Source organism: Microcaecilia unicolor, chromosome 3 (assembly GCF_901765095.1).
Source record: "Microcaecilia unicolor chromosome 3, aMicUni1.1, whole genome shotgun sequence".
Taxonomy (NCBI): domain Eukaryota; kingdom Metazoa; phylum Chordata; class Amphibia; order Gymnophiona; family Siphonopidae; genus Microcaecilia; species Microcaecilia unicolor.
In genome coordinates, this window is record NC_044033.1 from 503210249 (window position 1) to 503231233 (window position 20985).

The window sequence follows — 20985 nt, forward strand, 5'->3', positions numbered from 1 at the left end:
ATAGAAGTAAATTGATTTTTTACTCATTACAAAAGTACAAAGACTAGGGGACACTCGAGGAAGTTGCATGGAAATACTTTTAAAACAGGATGAAATATTTTTCACTCAATGAATAGTTAAGCTCTGGAACTCGTTGCTGGAGGATGTGGTAACAGCGGTTAGCTTATCAGGGTTTAAAAAAGATTTGGACAAATTCCTGGAGGAAAAGTCCATAGTCTGCTATTGAGATAGACATGGGAAGTAACTGCTTACCCTGGGATTTGTAGCATGGAGTGTTGGCATGATTTGGGTTTCTGCCAGGTACTTGTGACCTGGCTTTGCCACTGTTGGAAAACAGGATACTGGGCTAGATGGACCATTGGTCTGACCTAGTATGGCTACTCTTATGTTCTTATTTATTTGACTGGTGGGGCCTCATCATCCGACCAGCAAAGGTATGGTTAATGGGGAAGGGGGAGATAAATGCAGTGCCCCCCCCCCAGTCCATCCCTGGGCACCCCTAAAATTGCGGGGCAACCATCCAGCCAAAGATCATTTACTGCTCTTTTATTTGTCAATTTTGTCTTGGTATGCCCTCCAGCTTCACCAAGATTTATTTCAGTTCCTTTGTATTGTCACCCTTAAATACCATTTCTACCATTACATCCTCCTTGGGAAAAGACTGGAGCAAAGAATTCATTTAGTCTCTCCATTGTGGCTTTGTCCTCCATGAGTGCCCCAATTGCAATTAATTCCTAATCCATTACAATATTTGATAACCCTCATATCAAACTTAATAAAGATACGTTAGTAACATAGTGAATGACTCCAGATAAAGACCCTTGTAGTCCGTCCAGGCTGCCCTATGAAGTAACCAGAGCTGCACGACAGTGTTGCCGACTTATATTTTACTCTCCATCAGCCTTAAGGTGCCCTTCCCCCGACTCGAGTTAGACTCCTAGCATATGACATGGGGTGTGATGTAAAATATATGTACTTATTGATTTGTTCTTGCTGTTTTCGGGTCACAGACCATAGAAGTCTCGACATTGCCCTTACTTTCCAACTGTTAAATGCAGATACTATTGAAAAAGCCATATTTTCAGATATTACCTAAAAGTTCGATAACCGTCAACAGACTTTGGTAATTCCTCAAGTCTCCTACCTATAATAGTCCCATTTCATGTTATTACAATATTAGAAGTTCTTATTGTTGTCGGTGTGAGTCTTATCTCTTGGGTTGAGTGTAGACATCTTGAGGTGAGATGTAAAGATCTAAATTTTTGAAGATATTTGGGCCTCAAACTGTATAAAAGACTAAATATAAAAATAAGCAATTTAAACTCAGTCCTTGTTTTCACCAGGAGCCAGTTGAGATGAATTAAATATGGAGTCACATGCTCCATTGATTTCCCCACCAAAACTAATTTCACTGCCCCATTCTGTAAAACTTTGCAGTTCCCTTTCTGCATACATACTGCTTGAAAACCTTGCACATATTTCAGGGTCTGGGCTGAAAACACATCTTGGTGCATTTAGTACATTACACACCTGTTGATGGGTGACTTCCTCTTATTTTGAGGCACACATTATCTACGGAGTCCCCTGCTTGTCCTCAGAGAAAGGAAGCTATTGAGGACAGCGATTGAACAGTTATGGAAAACCTATTCTCCTTCCTTTCTGGAATTAATGAGCTTGCTGACTAGACTGTGGTGTGTTGCAGGTGTGTGGCTATTTGAAAGCTACTTTGCATGTCCAGTAGAGAGCAGAAGAACATAAGCATTGCCATACTGGGACAAGACCAAAGGTTCATCAAGCCCAGTGTGCTGTTTCCAAAAGTGGGCAATCCCGGTCACAAATACCTGACAAGATCCCCTGAATAGTAAAACAGATTTTATGCCGCTTATCCTAGAAATAAGCAGTGGATTTTCCCAAGCATCTTAATAATGGCTTATGGACTTTTCTTTTAGGAAATTATCCAAACCTTTTTTTAAACCATGCTAAGCTAGCTGCTTTTACCACATTCTGTTGCAGTGAATTCCAGAGATTAATTACTCTTGGAATGAAGAAGTATTTTGTCCGATTTGTTTTAAATTTACTACTCAGTAACTTCATTGTATGCCCCCTAGTCCTAGTATTTTTGGAAATAGTAAACAATTCACATTTACTCTTTCCACTCCATTCAGTATTTCATAGACAATCCAGTTTAGTGCTGCCTGAACTGCATCTCAAGGTTGTGTAATTGGTGATCTGCTATGCTTGGAGAACAAGTTTGTTTGTTTTTCTAAAGGTGTATAGCAGAGGCGTATCTGAACTTCAGCGGTAAGGGGGGCCAGAGCCAGAGAGAGGGTGCACATTATAGCCCCCCGCCACCGCCGCGGCCACCGCCATTGCCGACCCTCCCAGCCACTGTCACCTACCTTTGCTGGCGGGGGACCCCAACTCCCGCCAGCCGAGTTTCACTTCCTCCTGCTGCTGCCTTTAAAAATATTCCTTCAGCTGGCGGGGGACCCCAACCCCTGCCAGCCGAGCCGAGGTCTTTTAAGAAGTCCTTCGATCGTCCTCCGTGCTGTTCAAAGCTGCTGAATCCAGTTTCGGAGTCTGACATCGCAGCACGTTGTACGTGCAGGACGTCAGACTCACAGAAACTGGATTCAGCAGCTTTGAACAGCACGGAGGACGAAGAAGAACTTAAAATACCTCGACTCGGCTTGCGGGGGTTGGGGTCCCCCGCCAGCTGAAGGAATATTTTTAAAGGCAGCGGCAGGAGAAAGCGGACCTCGGCTGGCGGGGGTTGGGGTCCCCCGCCAGCAAAGATAGCCCACGGCGGGGGAGGTTTGACGGCGGTAGGGGGGTCCAGGGCGAAATCTGCGGGGGCCCAGGCCCCTGTGGCCCCACACAGATACGCCCCTGGTGTATAGAGTCACATGTCACCCTTCTTCACATCCAGATAAAATGCTGCTGCTAATCAGGTTGCAAATCAAAATGTAGTGCTGCTGTTCCTACTACTACTACTACTATTTAGCATTTCTATAGCGCTACAAGGCGTACGCAGCGCTGCACAAACATAGAAGAAAGACAGTCCCTGTTCAAAGAGCTTACAATCTAATAGACAAAAAATAAATAAAGTGATAATTGGTCTTGGGCCTGTCCATAGCAGGGGGTGATGTCTGCTGGTCCCACATATAAAGCATGCTAGAAGCCAGAACCTCATATTTTGAATTATTGTTCATTCAGACACTTGCCTTTGTTTGTGTAATCTGATTTTTGTTTCTATTCACAGTTCTTCCCAAAAAGCTGTATCCTCCTTGTGTGTGTGTGTTTGTGTGTGGGTTTTTTTTTGTTTGTTTGTTTTTTTTGCTATGTTGCAGGATTACGTTCAGAAAGCACCTTTGGGTAATCAAACTGGTGTAAGCTTGCTTCAAAGGCACTTCTATGGCACTGATGAAGTTCCCTTGCATGTTCTAGAGAAACATATGGTATTGGACAGAGTGCCAAAGCTTTCCCATGATTTTCAGTGAGCATTTAGCAAAGTACCTCATGAAAGACATCTGAATAAATTGAAAAGCTATGGGGATATGACACAGTGTTTTGTTGTGGATTGAGAACTTGTTAAGAGACCAGACAGAGTAGGTCAAATTTTTTAGTGGAGGAAGATAAGTAATAGAATACCACAAGGATCTGATTTGAAACTCTACAGATTGTCCCCCGAATTTGATTCTTGAGACATAGATGCTGCAACTTTTACCCCTGTACTATTTGTATGATTTTTTTGGAGTGGAGGAGAAGCCTAATGGTTAGAGTGGTGGGCTGAGAACTTGGGGAGCTGGGATCAGTTCCCATGTCGAGTTTCTGCAGTCCTGAGCCAATCACCTAACCCTCCTTTATGCCAGATACAAAACTTAGATTGTGAGCCCAATAGGGACAGCGAAAGTAAACTGCTTTGGGTGTACTACAGAAATGGTAGTATATAAAATGCATTACCCTTACCCTTACGGTTTGCTTTTTCACAGCTCTTGGTTGTGATGGACAGGATCAGGAGTTTCCCGCTTTCCAGCCCCCTTGCCAAGTTCCTTAATGGCTTAGAGATTCTGCTAGCAAAGTCTCAGGTAAGGAAGAAAGAGTGGGAAGAAAAACTGCACCAATCTTAGGCACTTGCTTGCATATTACGTGTCAAATGTAATTTTATAAAAGGGCACCTAGACAGAAAAGGCATGGAAGTGTATGTGTTGTGAACTATATATACACCTTTATAGGCACACACATTTATACCTGCTATGAGGTAGGGTTGTGTATGTACTGATAGTAATAGGCACAAATGTGAGTATTTTATAAAATACTCACAGAAGTGTCAGTCTCATCCTTGCTACATCTTTTGACCGCCCCCAAGAATGTCTATTGTGTAAAAGTAGTTGCTATCTATGTGTCTACTTTTGATATACTTATACCCTCAGGCAATTTTGTAAGATCCTACTTGAACACCTAAAACACTCTTCAATTTGAGACTATTTGAGATTCAGGATACATATAAAGATTTTTCTGTTTGAGCATTGGTTAATTTGATCTAATCTTAAATAGTATTTTTAAATTTGTTTAGTTTTCAGATACACAACATGAAATGGATTCTTACTGTGCGTGTATTATGGTGTTAGTGTAGTTTCCTTATGTTGTTTTTGGATTGTTTAGAATTGATTTGTATTTTTGTTACACTCTCCCTAGAACGTTTTTAGACCTTGGTCTTCACTCCCATTGATTGAGGGCCACCCACTGGTCAAGTCTTTAAGATATCCCTAATGAATATGCACGTGAGAGATTTGCATGCAATGGAGGTAGTGGGCATGCAAATCTTTTATGCATATTTAGTTATATCTTGAAAACTCAACTTGTTGGTGGGTCTCAGGGACTGGGAGCAAAGACCAAGGCTTTAGGTATTAGTGCCACATTAAATTAATAAAGCATGATACATCAGGGGGTGCATGAATTCCTGATATTTACATCCTGACTGCAATGTTTTTGTAGCAGGAGGGTATGAATAACTTGCATCCTATGCATTATAATTTAAACAGTAGTAAATCCAGGAGGAAGTGTGATTCAGCTGAGAGCTTCTTCAGTAGTTATTGTTCTTCAGTTTGGGTCTCTGACACTTGAGTGCCTGTATCTTTGTCTAGCTCAGTGTAACAAATCCAGTCCTCTTCACCTGGGTGCTTCTGAAGGGGTCGGGATTGTCAAGCAAATTGTGAACTGGATGAAGTTAGTTGTGTAAATTTAGATTCCTTAGCGTCCAACTGCACCAATCTGTATGAGTGGGTTGTATCACCTTCCTATCAGTGGATGGAGGTATGGAAATTGACCTATTACAGTGACATCACCAGTATAAGGACTGGTACTCTGCGAGAAAACTCCAGTATTTTCTTCATCTCCAGCAGATGATAGGTTGTATGGGTTGTTCTCTCAACTGCTTAGTAGAGCCTTAAGGGTCTTGCTGCCAGGGTTATCATCAGTGGACCTGACTTGGTAGAGCATGGAGCTTTGCTCTGCAGCCCCGAGGTATCGCTCACAGGCAATAACTTGGTGAGGCTCTCTGCTTCGTCCCCACGGAGCACTTGCTGCAGGGGTTATGGGTCCCCATACCTTCTTTTTCTGCCCTCTTGCACTCTTTGGGGGGAATCCCCAATCTGAGGCTCCCCACAGTTCCAGGCAGCTGAAAACAATTTATTTTAATAATCTGGCTAGATTTCCTGGTCTAGCATTATTCCCCTGCTGTCAATGGAAAAGCTAGTTAAAAAAAAAAAAAAAAAAGAAGCCTAGAATGAAAGAAATCCACACCAGCGAGTTCCATGCTGTAGTAGACTCCAGGTTTATGATGCAGTTCTGTGCATGCAAGCCACATTTCTGGACAGGCACTGCATTTCCTATGAGCCGGTGGCAGGGCACAGCTGCCAGCTCCCTTTGCCCATGGTGTGGTGAGCCGTTTCTGACTTTGGAAACAGCCCCCGGGGGGGGGGGGGGGGGGGGATCAGAGGAGTTTCCCCCCAGGAGTCATCCAAGGCTGCTCCTGCTTCAGCATCTGGACCAGTGGTCCCGATGCCTTTGGTGGGAAGGGCAACTGTGCTAGTTTCCTGCTGCAGTTTCTGGGCAGCATGAATAGTTGTTAATATCAATAGGAGTCTTTATTAACTGCTACATCCCCTGAATTAGGGTCCAGTGCTGTTTACAAATTTAAAAAAAAACGTTATAATACATTAAAATGAGATTTTTTTTTTTAAAAAGCTGATTTTTTTAAAAATCAGTTTTAGCCTCATCAAGATTTTTGGGGGGAGGGGGGAGGTCTCCTGCTTGAGAGGGGGCGAAGCTCAGATTGGCTGCAGTAAGTGGTCCTGTTAATTAACTAGGCACTGGCAGCTGACATTGGTCCCCTGCTTCTTGTCGGGTCACCTTTTCTGGAGGGCTGCTTAGGGCTGATGAACACTTTCCCCCACACAGTGTGCTCGCTTGCATGATGTTGGCGGAATGGGAGGCTCTGGATGGAGTTTTCTGGGTATCTAAGGTGCTGCATTGGCTGTATCCTCTCCCTCCCAAAGAGGTGGAGAAGTAATGGTGGTTTCTCGAGGTGGATGCTCTGCTTATAGCTGTGACTGAAATCTCCATTCCTGTGGAAAGGGCGGGAGGAGGTCAGCTCTCAAGAAGATGCATGAGAAGATGGAGCAGCAACTCAAGCTGACCGCCACCTGCACTATGGCAGGCATGCATGCAGACACCATACGTGGAGGTTATGTGGCTAGGGCCATGTTGCGCTGGATGCAACAGCTGCTAGCATCCCCAGAGGTGGCTGGCTAGAATTAGGGGTGGCCTTCCTGACAGATATCCTCTATGATCTGGTGCAAATCTCCCATATAGTCACTCAGTTATGGTGGTCTGGACATGGTTTTGGCTACACCACTGGGTCAGCTTCCCTTGAAGGGTCATTTGCACTTTGGGGAGGACCTGGAGAACCTGATCAGGACCTGGGGGAGGCTTGCTTACCCTCTCGGGTTAACCGAGCTGCTCTAGAGAGAGTCTTAATTTGCCTCCTTTGCCTTCCAGCCTCGCTATAGGGGAAGAAGCCAGTTTCAGGCAGATAGAAGACAGTCTAGCCTTGCTTAGGTCCCAGCCATGAAATTCTATAGAGAGTACCTGGAAAGAAATTATAACTCGCACTTGCTAACTAGTTTGCTTCCAGTCTTTAACATACAGTGCATAATTAAGCTCTGGAATTCATTGCTGGAAGATGTGGTAAAAGCAGTTAGCAATATAATGGACCATGTCAATTCTAGTGAAGTTTTACGGCATGTGCTGGTGACTAATAACTTCTGTATTTAAAAAAACATGACTGAAGGATTTTTTTTTAATTGCTTGGCCAAACATTTAGTTAAAGAGCTTACTATTAAAGCCAACAAAAAAGCTTGAAAATCCACATTAAAAAAGATGACTAAGCTGTAAATCTCCTTATAAAATGGGGTGAAGGGCACAATAGTTTAACATTTTTAGTCTCTGTGATTGACTGCCATTTGAAACTTTTTCATGCGTTTCACTATGTTAGTGTTGAACACATATTGTCCCTTATGTCTTTTAACAATTGTGTTATTTCATTGCTCTTGAGCCAATTATATTGGGATTGGCAATACAATTACTTTTGGTCAATCAGTGTATATCTTTGTAGGCTATCTTTCCAGGTGCTCTCTAAAGAATTCCATGCCCTTGCAAGCCCCTCAAGCTGGGGTCTTTTCCTAGCTCTAAAAGGACTGGAGATTCCAGGACTTCTGGCTCAGACAACTTTTAAGGTGTTCAATTCCCACTGTAGCTGCCTGTGACTCTGGGCAAGTCATTTAACCCTCCATTGCCCCAGGTACAAGATAAGTACCTGCACATAATATATAAACCGATTTGACTGTAACCACAGAAAGGCAGTATGTCAAGTCCCTTTCCCTTTATCATTGGACAGTCAAATCTCTTAGCGCTGTTAGTAGTCTACATAGCTGGCAAGGGCAATGTCCAGACAGACTTCCTCAGCTGCTTGGTTTTTTGATCTCATGGCATTCAGCTGGAATGCCAAGCTACAGGAAGGAAGTGGCCTTGATAGGAATAGATGCCTTGATTCAGTGGTTTTCCAGGAAGGAGTCTCCATACATCTTCCTGCTGTAGACCTAATTGGATGGATCCTTCGGAGAATAATGCAGTATCCTTTGGTGGTTCCGGATTTGCCCCAGATGCTTAGGTATATGGACCTTGCTGGGCTCCTGGTTGAGTCCTCTCTTCCCAGGGTTTGCAGCTTGTTCAAGGACCAGTGGAAAAGGAGGATCCGGTTCTCTTCAGGCTTACGGTTTGATCCTTGAGAGGAGGTGCCTAGCGAGGTGGGAATTCTTACCCACAGTCATAACCACATTATTTAAGGCCTGCAAGTCATCCCATTAGCCTAGGTGCAGGTCTGAAAAGTTTTTGAGGGATGGTATAAGCAGCAATCTCTGTCTCCGTGGAAAGCCCAGATTCCTTACGTCCTTGGCTTACTGATACAAGGTTCAACTAGGGTCTGGCTGTAAACTCCCTCAAGGTTCAGCTGGGAGCTCTTTCCTGTTAAGGGGCAAGGTTCTGGCAGTTTCTCTGGAAGACTGTTGGTGACATTGCATGGTTTCTGAAGGGGGTTGTTCATTTGTGGCTCCCCAATTTGCCAATCTTTCTTCCTGTGTTTTGAATTTGGTGGTTAGTGCTTGTGAGAGTTCCCTTTGAGCCCTTGAGTGCTGTGTCACCTTAAGGATCTTACGTTGGAGGCTGTCTTCCTGGTAGCATTGCCTCAGCCAGAAGAATTTTGAAACATCAGATTCTGTCTTGCCAGGATCGGTTCCTCTCTTCAGAGGACTCGACATCCATCAGTATGGTTTCCTCCTGAAGGTCATTTTGTTTCCTTTTGAATCAGTAGGTCTCTGTCCTCCTTTGTGGATCAGTGTACTGACCTGAGAGCCAGAGAACTCCATAAGTTAGATGTTTGTGAGGTTCTACTTTAGTATTTGTAGGAGCCTGGTCATTTGTTTCTCCTTTTTTTCATGTTCTGTGCAAGGGCTGAGCAGCATCAAAGACCTCCATTGCACTCTGGATAAAGGTGACCATCAAAGCAGCCTATATTTGCTGGAACAAATAGTTATCTTCCTGCATGCAGACACACTTGACTTGTGCTCAGGTGACATCATAGGCAGATGCCTGAACAGTCTTGCCGCAGAATATCTAGAGAGTAGTGACCTGGTCGTCACTCCATTCTTTTGTGGAGCACTACATGCTCTGGCCAGAGTCTGGTCAGACTTTGGCAGATCCATTATCCAGGGGGCATTGTCTTCCCCCTTCAAGTATGTTTCTACAGGTGCATCCCGGTCAAACGGACTGGTGCTGCTGGACACTAAGGAAGGTGAAATTTATTTGCACTTGTTAATTTCCTTTCCTTTGGTCCCGCTGCACCTATCTGTAACCCTCTTTGGAAGACTTTAGTTCAAGGGCCTCATTGAGTTTTCTGCTTCTTTCTCTAGTGGTGTTCTTACTAACAAAAAGGTATTCTTTTTAACAAGAAAAAAGTAGCAAGGGCATTTCATTTGCTTTACTTAATGCTTCAGTAGTTTGATAGAGCATGGGTGTGGTCTACCTGTTGTTTCAGGCAATATAAGAAATTACTATAAATAAACAGGGGACCTTCTGCTACTTTGTCAGAAACATAGTGGCGTTTTCCACAGAGCACCATCCCTTATACTGGTGATGTCTCTGGGGAAAAGTCAGTTTTTCTATCTCTGTCTGCTGGTGGGAAGGGGACATAACCCAGTTCTAGAGACGTGCAGCAGGACGAAAGGAAAGTAACAAGTATGACTAAATTTCACCTTAATTGTTTTCCTCAGGATTGGGAAGAGCAAGCCAGTCGAACTCTGTCTTTGCGAAAACATCTCAACACGGTGACTAAACTGATCATTCAGTGGCGCAAGCTGGAGTTGAAGTAAGAGCTGCTGCAGACACACTCTGTCTCGCATTGTCCTCTGGATTGGTTGTTGCAAATTCTTGGCTTTACGCTTCTATTTTCTGTGAGAATTAGCACTTCCTGTACCAGTGAGTTTGGGAAGCAGCTGATCATGCGTTGCTGATTATTTTGTCTTGATAATACAAAAGAATAATTTTATGTTGATGCATGATAAATCTTACTACTGGAAATATCTTATGAGGCTTACAGTTAGTACATTGCATGGTTCCACTGCAGCTTGGACAATATGACACATACAAATTAACATTATGGGCAGGGAAAAGGGCTTTTGGTTTGCTCAGACCTGGGAAAGGATAAGCTTCACATTAACCAAGATGAGACCTAGCTTCTGATGCTAACAAAAAAGGGGAGAGAGTAGCTTTTAAGCTAGAATATTGAGAGACAGTAAATAGTTTCATGGAGTGTCCTCATGTGTTGCTAATAGCCAGCAGGTTGATAACAAATTTCAAACATAATTTTTCTTTCCACACAATTAAGCTTTTGACAGAGGATGTGGTCAAGTTGACTATCATAATGAGGCTGAAAAGAGGTAAAGAAGTTTTGTCAAGTTCCTGGAAGAAAAGTTTACAAAATTTATTTTATTCAGTTTCTTATAACATGAAAGCCCAGAACCTATGGAGGGGGTGTATATTCAGGTGTAGTAGGTAGTTTTGTGTCCCCTTGAAGGCTCACAAGCTGAATTTGTGCCTGAGCCATAAGAAATTGATAAGCGTTTTGGGATATACTCAGTACTTGTGACCCATACTGGCCTTTAGTGGAGTAAGGATGTTGGTTTCATTGAACCCTTGGTTTTAATCCCCATGGTTTATCTTATGCTGCTGTTGAGCAAAGATCTGTCCGGGTTAGGGTTGAACCATCTAGTTTTGAGGCTTAAAAGTTAATCTATCATTAGGGTGCATGTTAATCACAATTAATTCATTAATTAATAATGATTAAAAAATTGTCACAGTAATTAACACAGTGCTGCCTCCTTCTGCCTTTTTCCCACTGCTGTGCACAGTCAGGCATCTCTCCCAGACCTGACTGTGGCTCTCTCGCAGGACCCCCGCACCCGCAGTACCTTTTCCAAACGCCAGCAAGTCTTCGGCCCTGCGGCTCCAGCGGCAGCTGTATTGAAAAGCTACCTGAGGTCTGCACCGGGTCTTTTCTTCTGACCCTGCCTACCCCTTCTGACACAACTTCCTGTTTTCAGAAGGGGTGGGCCAGGTCAGAGGGAAAGGCCCGATGCAGGCTGCTGTGTTAATTTCTGGTCGCCGAATCTCAAAAAAGATATAGTGGAATTAGAAAAGGTGCAGAGAAGGGCAACGAAAATGATAAAGGGAATGGGACGACTTCCCTATGAGGAAAGGCTAAAGTGGCTAGGGCTATTCAGCTTGGAGAAAAGGCGGCTGAGGGGAGTTATGATAGAGGTCTATAAAATAATGAGTGGAGTTGACCGGGTAGATGTGAAGCGTCTGTTTACGCTTTCCAAAAATACTAGGACTTGGGGTCATGCGATGAAGCTACAAAGAATGCTAAATAGTAGTAGTAGTAGTAAATTTAAAACGAATCGGAGAAAAACTTTCTTCGCTCAACTTGTAATTAAACTCTGTAATTAGTTGTCAGAGAATATGGTAAAGGTGGTTAACTTAGCGGAGTTTAAAAAAGGTTTGGACTGCTTCCTAAATGAAAAGTCCATAGACCATTATTAAATTGGGGAAAATCCACTATTCTGGGATAAGCAGTATAAAATGTTTTGTACTTTTTTGGGATCTTGCCAGGTATTTGTGACCTGGATTGGCCACTGTTGGAAACAGGATGCTGCGCTTGATGGACCTTTAGTCTGTCCCCAGTATGGTAATACTTATGGCTGCCTCTAGCACTACAGGGCCAAAGACTTGCCAGCATTTGGAAAAGGTGGTGTGGGTACTGGGAGACCCACGAGAGTCCACAGTAAGGTCTGGGACAGATGTCGGACAGTGTGAGGGGAGGGAATTGAGGGAACCGCAGTCAGAGACGAGAGGGATAGATGCTGGATTGTGTTTGGGGGATGAGGGGAGATGCCAGACTGTGGTGGGGGGAAGGGTGGGAATTAAGAGAGAACCATAGGGCTAAGAGGGGAGGGAGAGATGCTGGACTGTTCACAGGGTAGATAAGGGGGAAATAGGGAGAGTTGCCGCATTGAGGGGAGAGATGGATGGAGGGAAGTGGAGGGAGAAGAGAGAGATGTTGGGCTTAGAGAGGGGGAGAGAGAGAGAGAGATGGATCTGGGGTAGAAGAAAAGGAGAAAAAGAGACTTGTCGGACTCTGGGGGGGGGGGGGGGGGGGGGGGCGGGCGGATTGAGAGAGAGAGAAGAAGGTGAGATAATGGACCTGGAGTGGGCCGAAGTAAGAGAAAGAGAGAGTTGGGAGAGAGGGAAGAGAGAGAGAATGGACCTGGGGGTAGAGGGGAGGGAGAAATGAAGATATTGGGCCTTCAATCAGTGGTCTAGCCACGGGAGGGGGGTCCTTGGAGACCTGGGCCCCCCCCACTTTGGGCTCAGGCCCCCTCCAGAGCTGTAGAACCTGTTACCTGTTGAATGGCTGGTGGGGTAGCTGAAGCCCTAGCAGCCGAAGAAATCCATTCCCTGAGTCAACCCTGTTCTTCTTCATTCTGCCTCAGGAGCGAGGAAGTCAGTGGCATGCCTCCAGCCACTGAAACTTGCACTCCCCAAGCATGCTCAGGACGTGACAGCATCAGTGACTGGAGACATTCTGCTGATTTCCTTGCTCCTGAGGCAGTACGAGGAGGAATGGGGTGGTTTTGGCAGTGGACTTCTTTGGCAGGGCTTCGGTATCCCCACCAGCAAAGGTATGATACCTAATGTGCTTGGGAGGAGAGGTTGGCCCCCCAGTGGACTGCTGGCTATGCCCCACCTTTAGTTGTGAGATTACAATTTTAATTGAAATGCAGCCCTAATTACTTTACATGAGGCTTATATACCGCTCTTAAACCAGACAGATTCTGAGCGGTTTACAATAAGAGACAACCAAGGCAAACCCTTGGGAAGGTTACAATCTTATCACAAATAAGCTAAGCAGTGTAAAGAAATACAATATGATATATGAATTATAACAGTTTCCATTATATATATATTGTCCGGTTATCAGTTAAGCGCTATAGTGGATCTAAAAATCTCCTGAAGAATAGTGTTTTCAGATTTTTCCTAAACAATACATAACTAAAAGAAAACTGATTGAAACGGGGATATGCCCACTTCCAAATGTTGGTAGATTGTACAGCCTTATGCCTTTAATTAAAGGTAAAGCAGAGTAAGAAATCTCCCAAATTCAATGAGAGAGACTAAATAGTCTGGACAGACTCCTGATAAATTTTGAATAACATACAGCATTGTTCATGTGTTTTTGTTTCCATCTTTATAGCTGCTGGTCTCTTAGCCTTGACAATGCAGTGAAACGGCACACAGAAAAGTCTACAAAGCACTGGTTTTCCATCTATCAGCTCATTGAAAAGTACCTACAGGAACAAACTGTGGGACAGATGGAAGGTAATGCTATTGTTTTGCTCCAGATTTAGTGGGGTTGGGGGCAGGGAAACCAGAAAGAAGATTGAGGGCTTGAATTGTGTCAGAACACACACAAAGTGGAACCAATACCATGAACAAAAATAAAAGCTTCAGTTAAAGAAAAATTTGTAGATTTAATAACTCTGGTTATTGCTTGGTTTGTGGATTTGCATTTGCTAAGCAAATATGCAGTTGCTGCTTGTTTAACACACATTTCTTTTTATTAAAAGTGAGATGTCTAAGGACTTTATAGATAAGTTTTGTTTTTATCCTTCTTCCCTTCTTTTGTGGAGTAGCTATACAGGGACAAAACTTAGATTGTGAGCCCACCAGGGACACAGAAAGTACCGGCATATAATATATGTAACTGCACCACTGAAAGGCGATATATCAAATCTGTGATACTTTAGTTTTATTGGTGAACATATAGTTTTGATGATCCTGCTAATGGTAGTGCACATTTTTTGTGGAAAGGTGGAGACAGAACGGAGACATGGACTCTTTCTTCACTGATCACCACCTTGCAGACATTTATCGAGGGATCCACCCTGGGGGAGTTCCACATTCGCCTCCGAGTCCTACTGGTTTTTCACTGCCATGTCTTGCTGGTTCCCCAGGTGGAGAGAAAAGGTATGAATTTTCTTTGCAGATGTTTATTACATAGAAATACACAGTATAATGACAGATCAGAATAATAAGGCCTGTCCAGTCTGCCCAGTTAACAACATGGTGTAATGCTGCAGTCCCAGCAGATTTCCTGGTTTTCCTTCACTTTACTGTCTCCTGCTTATGTAATTGCTCTTCCACAGTAAGCCAGTAGCAATGTACAATACCATAGAAACACTAAATTACATCCAAATAGACATAAATGCAGCTAAGACAACATATCTAATAAATGCATGTTAATATGGAATTATATTTCTCCGAGGACAAGCAGGCTGCTTGTTCTCACTGATGGGTGACGTCCTCGGCAGCCCCTCCAATCGGAATCTTCCTAGCAAAGTCCTTTGCTAGCTCTCGCGCGCCCGCGCGCACCGCGCATGCGCGGCCGTCTTCCCGCCCGAAACCGGCTCGAGCCGGCCAGTCTTCTTTCGTCCGCACTCGGTACGGCTGTGTTTTTGTCGTGTCGAGCCCCGGAGAGTCGACCTCACGCGTCCGTTATCTAAATCGACGTGTTTTTCTTCGGAAAAGTTTCTTTTTCGTTCGGAAAGTGCTCCGGAAACCCCCTTGGGTTTCGTTTGCCCCTTCCCGTATTTCCAGTTTTGCCCCGGTAAGTTTTCTTTCGTTGTCGGGGTAGGCCTCTTTCGGCCTCGGTCGAGATTTTTCTCCCTTAAAGTTTTGGTGCTCCAAATTCGTCATTTCGGATTTTGACTTCGCCGGCGTGATTTTTCCGCCCATGACATCGAAGCCTTCCAGCGGCTTCAAGAAGTGCACCCAGTGCGCCCGGGTAATCTCGCTCACTGATAGGCACTCTTCGTGTCTTCAGTGTCTGGGGGCCGAGCACCGTCCCCAGAACTGTAGTCTGTGTTCCCTCTTACAAAGGCGGACTCAAGTAGCGAGATTGGCCCAGTGGAACGTTTTGTTCTCGGGCTCTTCGTCGGCATCGGCACCGGGGTCATCGTGTGCATCGACGTCATCAGCGTCCAGACCTTCTTCCTTGGCTGCCAGTGCATCGAGTGCATCGAGGCATCGGCCCTCTGCATCGGCGCCGGGACATCGGATAGCTGCATCGACGTCGGTGGTACCGGGACCTCGTCTCCTGATGTCGTCGGACGGTGGTGCATCGAGTGGAGTGCAGGTGAGGGCTGTCCATTCCCCTGCTGGTGGCGGTGAGCCCTCGGGTGGGTCTCCTCCTACCCTGAGGGCTCCTGCGGTACAGCCCCCCCGAGATCGACCCCCTTCGGTCTCGGCCCCGAGGAAGCGACGGATGGATTCTACGTCCTCCTCGTCGGTGCCGGGGAGCTCCGGTGACATGCTTCGGAAGAAGTCGAAGAAGCATCGACACCGGTCCCCTCCCCGCGTCGGCACCGAGAGCTCTGGGTCGCCGAGGGAGTCGGCACCCAGCAGGCATCGGCACCGAGAGGACCGCTCACCCTCTGTTCAGGAGGTGTCGATGCGCTCCACTCTGGACAGCCCGGAACAGCCTCCACGCCCGGAACAGGTTCTGACGTCGACGCCTGCATCGACCTCCATGCCTTTCTCTGCAGCCGCTCTGAACGAGAGCCTCCGGGCCGTTCTCCCAGAGATTCTGGGAGAGCTGTTGCGCCCTACCCCTCCGGTACCGGCGGTGCTTGCGGCTCCGGTACCGTCGAGCGTGGCGCCGGCTGGCCCATCGCCCGGGGTGAGGTCCCAGACGTCGGTACCGCGTGCGGTGCCGACTGCAGCCACCTCCCAGGAGGGCTCCCCGACTACGTCGGCGGAGGGAGCTTCGCCGATGCGGGCGAGGGAGTCTACCTCTCGACGCCCCCATCGTGGACGTGGCTCCACGGAGTCGAGCCGGGCACGGTTGCAGACGCAGGTCTGTGAACTTGTGTCTGACACCGAGGGTGAGGCCTCGTGGGAAGAAGAAGAAGATCCCAGATATTTCTCTGACGAGGAGTCTGAGGGTCTTCCTTCTGATCCCACTCCCTCTCCTGAAAGGCAGCTTTCTCCTCCCGAGAGTCTGTCTTTTGCTTCCTTTGTCCGGGAGATGTCTACGGCCATCCCCTTCCCGGTGGTTGTGGAGGACGAGCCCAGGGCTGAAATGTTTGAGCTCCTGGACTATCCTTCTCCACCTAAGGAAGCGTCCACTGTTCCCTTGCACCATGTCCTGAAAAAGACATTGCTTGCGAACTGGACAAAACCATTAACTAATCCCCACATCCCCAAGAAGATCGAGTCCCAGTACCGGATCCATGGGGACCCAGAGCTGATGCGCACCCAGTTGCCTCACGACTCTGGAGTTGTGGATCTGGCCCTAAAGAAGGCTAAGAGTTCTAGAGAGCATGCTTCGGCGCCCCCGGGCAAAGACTCTAGAACCTTAGACTCCTTTGGGAGGAAGGCCTACCATTCCTCTATGCTCGTGGCCAAAATTCAGTCTTACCAGCTCTACACGAGCATACACATGCGGAATAATGTGCGGCAGTTGGCGGGCTTGGTTGATGCTCCCCCCTGAGCAAGCCAAGCCTTTTCAGGAGGTGGTCAGGCAGCTGAAGGCGTGCAGAAAATTCCTGGCCAGAGGAGTTTATGACACTTTTGATGTTGCGTCCAGGGCCGCTGCTCAAGGTGTGGTGATGCGCAGGCTCTCATGGCTGCGTGCCGCCGACCTGGAGAATAGACTCCAGCAGCGGATTGCGGACTCGCCTTGCCGTGCGGACAATATTTTTGGAGAAAAAGTCGAGCAGGTGGTAGAGTCTCTCCACCAGCGGGACACCGCATTCGACAAGTTCTCCCGCCGGCAGCCTTCAGCTTCTACCTCTACAGGTAGACGATTTTTCGGGGGAAGGAAGACTGTTCCCTATACTTCTGGTAAGCGTAGGTACAATCCTCCTTCCCGACAGCCTGCGGCCCAGGCTAAGCCCCAGCGCGCTCGCTCTCGTCAGCAGCGTGCGCCTCAGCAAGGCCCCGCGGCTCCCCAGCAAAAGCAAGGGGCGAGCTTTTGACTGGCTCCAGCAGAGCATAGCCGACATCCAAGTGTCAGTGCCGGGCGACCTGCCAGTCGGAGGGAGGTTGAAAGCTTTTCACCAAAGGTGGCCTCTCTTAACCTCCGACCAGTGGGTTCTGCAAATAGTCCGGCAAGGATACACCCTCAATTTGACTGCAAAACCTCCAAATTGTCCACCGGGAGCTCAGTCTTACAGCTTCCAACACAAGCAGGTACTTGCAGAGGAACTCTCCGCCCTTCTCAGCGCCAATGCGGTCGAGCCCGTGCCATCCGGGCAAGAAGGGCTGGGATTCTATTCCAGGTACTTCCTTGTGGAAAAGAAAACAGGGGGGATGCGTCCCATCCTAGACCTAAGGGCCCTGAACAAATATCTCGTAAAAGAAAAGTTCAGGATGCTTTCCCTGGGCACCCTTCTCCCCATGATTCAGCAAAACGATTGGCTATGCTCTCTGGACTTGAAGGATGCCTACACTCACATCCCGATACTGCCAGCTCACAGACAGTATCTGCGATTTCAGTTGGGCACACGCCACTTCCAGTACTGTGTGCTACCCTTTGGGCTCGCCTCTGCGCCCAGGGTGTTCACAAAGTGCCTGGCTGTGGTAGCAGCGGCACTTCGCAGGCTGGGGGTGCATGTGTTCCCATATCTCGACGATTGGCTGGTGAAGAACACATCCGAGGCAGGAGCCCTGCAGTCCATGCAGATGACTATTCGCCTCCTGGAGCTACTGGGGTTTGTGATAAATTACCCAAAGTCCCATCTTCTCCCAGTGCAGAAACTCGAATTCATAGGAGCTCTGCTGGATTCCCGGACGGCTCGCGCCTATCTCCCAGAGGCGAGAGCCAACAACTTGTTGTCCCTCGTCTCGCGGGTGCGAACGTCCCAGCAGATCACAGCTCGGCAGATGTTGAGATTGCTGGGCCACATGGCTTCCACAGTTCATGTGACTCCCATGGCCCGTCTTCGCATGAGATCTGCTCAATGGACCCTAGCCTCCCAGTGGTATCAGGCTGCTGGGGGTCTAGAAGACGTGATCCACCTGTCCACGAGTTTTCTCGAATCCCTGTATTGGTGGACAATCTGGTCCAATTTGACTCTGGGACGTCCTTTCCAAATTCCTCAGCCACAAAAAGTGCTGACCACGGATGCGTCTCTCCTGGGATGGGGAGCTCATGTCGATGGGCTTCACACCCAAGGAAGCTGGTCCCTCCAGGAACGCGATCTGCAGATCAATCTTCTGGAGTTAGGAGCGATCTGGAACGCTCTGAAGGCTTTCAGAGATCGGCTGTCCCACCAAATTATCCAAATTCAGACAGACAACCAGGTTGCCATGTACTATGTCAACAAGCAGGGGGGCACCGGATCTCGCCCCCTGTGTCAGGAAGCCGTCAGCATGTGGCTCTGGGCTCGCCGGCATGGCATGGTGCTCCAAGCCACATACCTGGCAGGCGTAAACAACAGTCTGGCCGACAGATTGAGCAGGATCATGCAACCTCACGAATGGTCGCTCAGTTCCAAAGTAGTGCGACAGATCTTCCAGGCGTGGGGCACCCCCCTGGTGGATCTCTTCGCATCTCGAGTGAACCACAAAGTCCCTCAGTTCTGTTCCAGGCTTCAGGCCCACGGCAGGCTGGCATCGGATGCCTTCCTCCTGGACTGGGGGGAGGGTCTGCTGTATGCTTATCCTCCCATACCTCTGGTGGGGAAGACTTTGTTGAAACTCAAGCAAGACCGAGGCACCATGATTCTGATTGCTCCTTTTTGGCCGCGTCAGATCTGATTCCCCCTTCTTCTGGAGTTGTCCTCCGAAGAACCGTGGAGATTGGAGTGTTTCCCGACCCTCATCACACAGGACGAAGGGGCGCTTCTGCATCCCAACCTCCAGTCTCTGGCTCTCACGGCCTGGATGTTGAGGGCGTAGACTTTGCCTCTTTGGGTCTGTCAGAGGGTGTCTCCCGCGTCTTGCTTGCTTCCAGGAAAGATTCCACTAAGAGGAGTTACTTCTTTCAATGGAGGAGGTTTGCCGTCTGGTGTGACAGCAAGGCCCTAGATCCTCGCTCTTGTCCTACACAGACCCTGCTTGAATACCTTCTGCACTTGTCTGAGTCTGGTCTCAAGACCAACTCTGTAAGGGTTCACCTTAGTGCAATCAGTGCATACCATTACCGTGTGGAAGGTAAGCCGATCTCAGGACAGCCTTTAGTTGTTCGCTTCATGAGAGGTTTGCTTTTGTCAAAGCCCCCTGTCAAGCCTCCTACAGTGTCATGGGATCTCAATGTCGTTCTCACCCAGCTGATGAAACCTCCTTTTGAGCCACTGAATTCCTGCCATCTGAAGTACTTGACCTGGAAGGTCATTTTCTTGGTGGCAGTTACTTCAGCTCGTAGAGTCAGTGAGCTTCAGGCCCTGGTAGCCCAGGCCCCTTACACCAAATTTCATCATAACAGAGTAGTCCTCCGCACTCACCCTAAGTTTCTGCCGAAGGTTGTGTCGGAGTTCCATCTGAACCAGTCAATTGTCTTGCCAACATTTTTTCCCCGTCCTCATTCCTGCCCTGCTGAACGTCAGCTGCACACATTGGACTGCAAGAGAGCATTGGCCTTCTATCTGGAGCGGACACAGCCCCACAGACAGTCCGCCCAATGGTTTGTTTCTTTTGATCCCAACAAGAGGGGAGTGGCTGTAGGGAAACGCACCATATCCAATTGGCTAGCAGATTGCATTTCCTTCACTTACGCCCAGGCTGGGCTGGCTCTTGAGGGTCATGTCACGGCTCATAATGTTAGAGCCATGGCTGCGTCGGTAGCCCACTTGAAGTCAGCCACCATGGAGGAAATTTGCAAAGCTGCGACGTGGTCATCTGTCCACACATTCACATCTCATTACTGCCTGCAGCAGGATACCCGACGCGACAGTCGGTTCGGGCAGTCAGTTCTTCAGAACCTGTTTGGGCTTTAGGATCCAACTCCACCCCCCGAGGGCCCTGTTTGTTCTGTTCCAGGCTGCACTCTCAGTTAGTTGGTAAATTTTTTAGGTCAATCTCAGTTATGTCCTCGCCGTTGCGAGGCCCAATTGACCATGGTTGTTGTTTTGAGTGAGCCTGGGGGCTAGGGATACCCCATCAGTGAGAACAAGCAGCCTGCTTGTCCTCGGAGAAAGCGAATGCTACATACCTGTAGAAGGTATTCTCCGAGGACAGCAGGCTGATTGTTTTCACAAACCCGCCCGCCTCCCCTTTGGAGTTGTGTCTTCCCTTGAAGTGTATTGTCTTGCTACATACTGGACTGGCCGGCTCGAGCCGGTTTCGGGCGGGAAGACGGCGGTGCGCGCGGGCGCGCGAGAGCTAGCAAAGGACTTTGCTAGGAAGATTCCGATTGGAGGGGCTGCCGAGGACGTCACCCATCAGTGAGAACAATCAGCCTGCTGTCCTCGGAGAATACCTTCTAAAGGTATGTAGCATTCGCTTTATGTATAATCATTTTTATTGTCAACATATGCTGCTTCTTACATCACAAGCGTAAAATAAAACATTACAGCATCTAACAGCCATGTTGAGTTTCCTTTAACCATAGAACTTTGCAATCCCAAAACCTAAAACAAATAACTCCCCCCCTCCCACCCGTGTTCCCCCCCCCCCCCCTTGTGAGTCAATCAGATGTTCAGAATGTAGCTTCTCGCTCGTGAGGGCATGGTCAGCCACAAAGGTTCCCAAAGTTTGCGGAACGCCTCCCCTTCCTCACTATCCAGCGTCCGCACCCTACATCTATCG

The 20985-nt window shown here is 47.5% G+C and overlaps 1 protein-coding gene across 1 annotated transcript in view; it reads left to right on the forward strand.

Moving 5' to 3' along the window:
* MDN1 (midasin AAA ATPase 1) overlaps positions 1-20985 on the forward strand; it is a 548987-nt gene that overhangs the window by 386193 nt on the left and 141809 nt on the right. Inside the window, exons 67-70 of the mRNA XM_030199093.1 lie at positions 3993-4088; positions 9891-9985; positions 13430-13554; positions 14047-14202. Coding sequence (XP_030054953.1) covers positions 3993-4088; positions 9891-9985; positions 13430-13554; positions 14047-14202 — 472 coding nt within the window. The remainder of the gene's footprint in view (positions 1-3992; positions 4089-9890; positions 9986-13429; positions 13555-14046; positions 14203-20985) is intronic.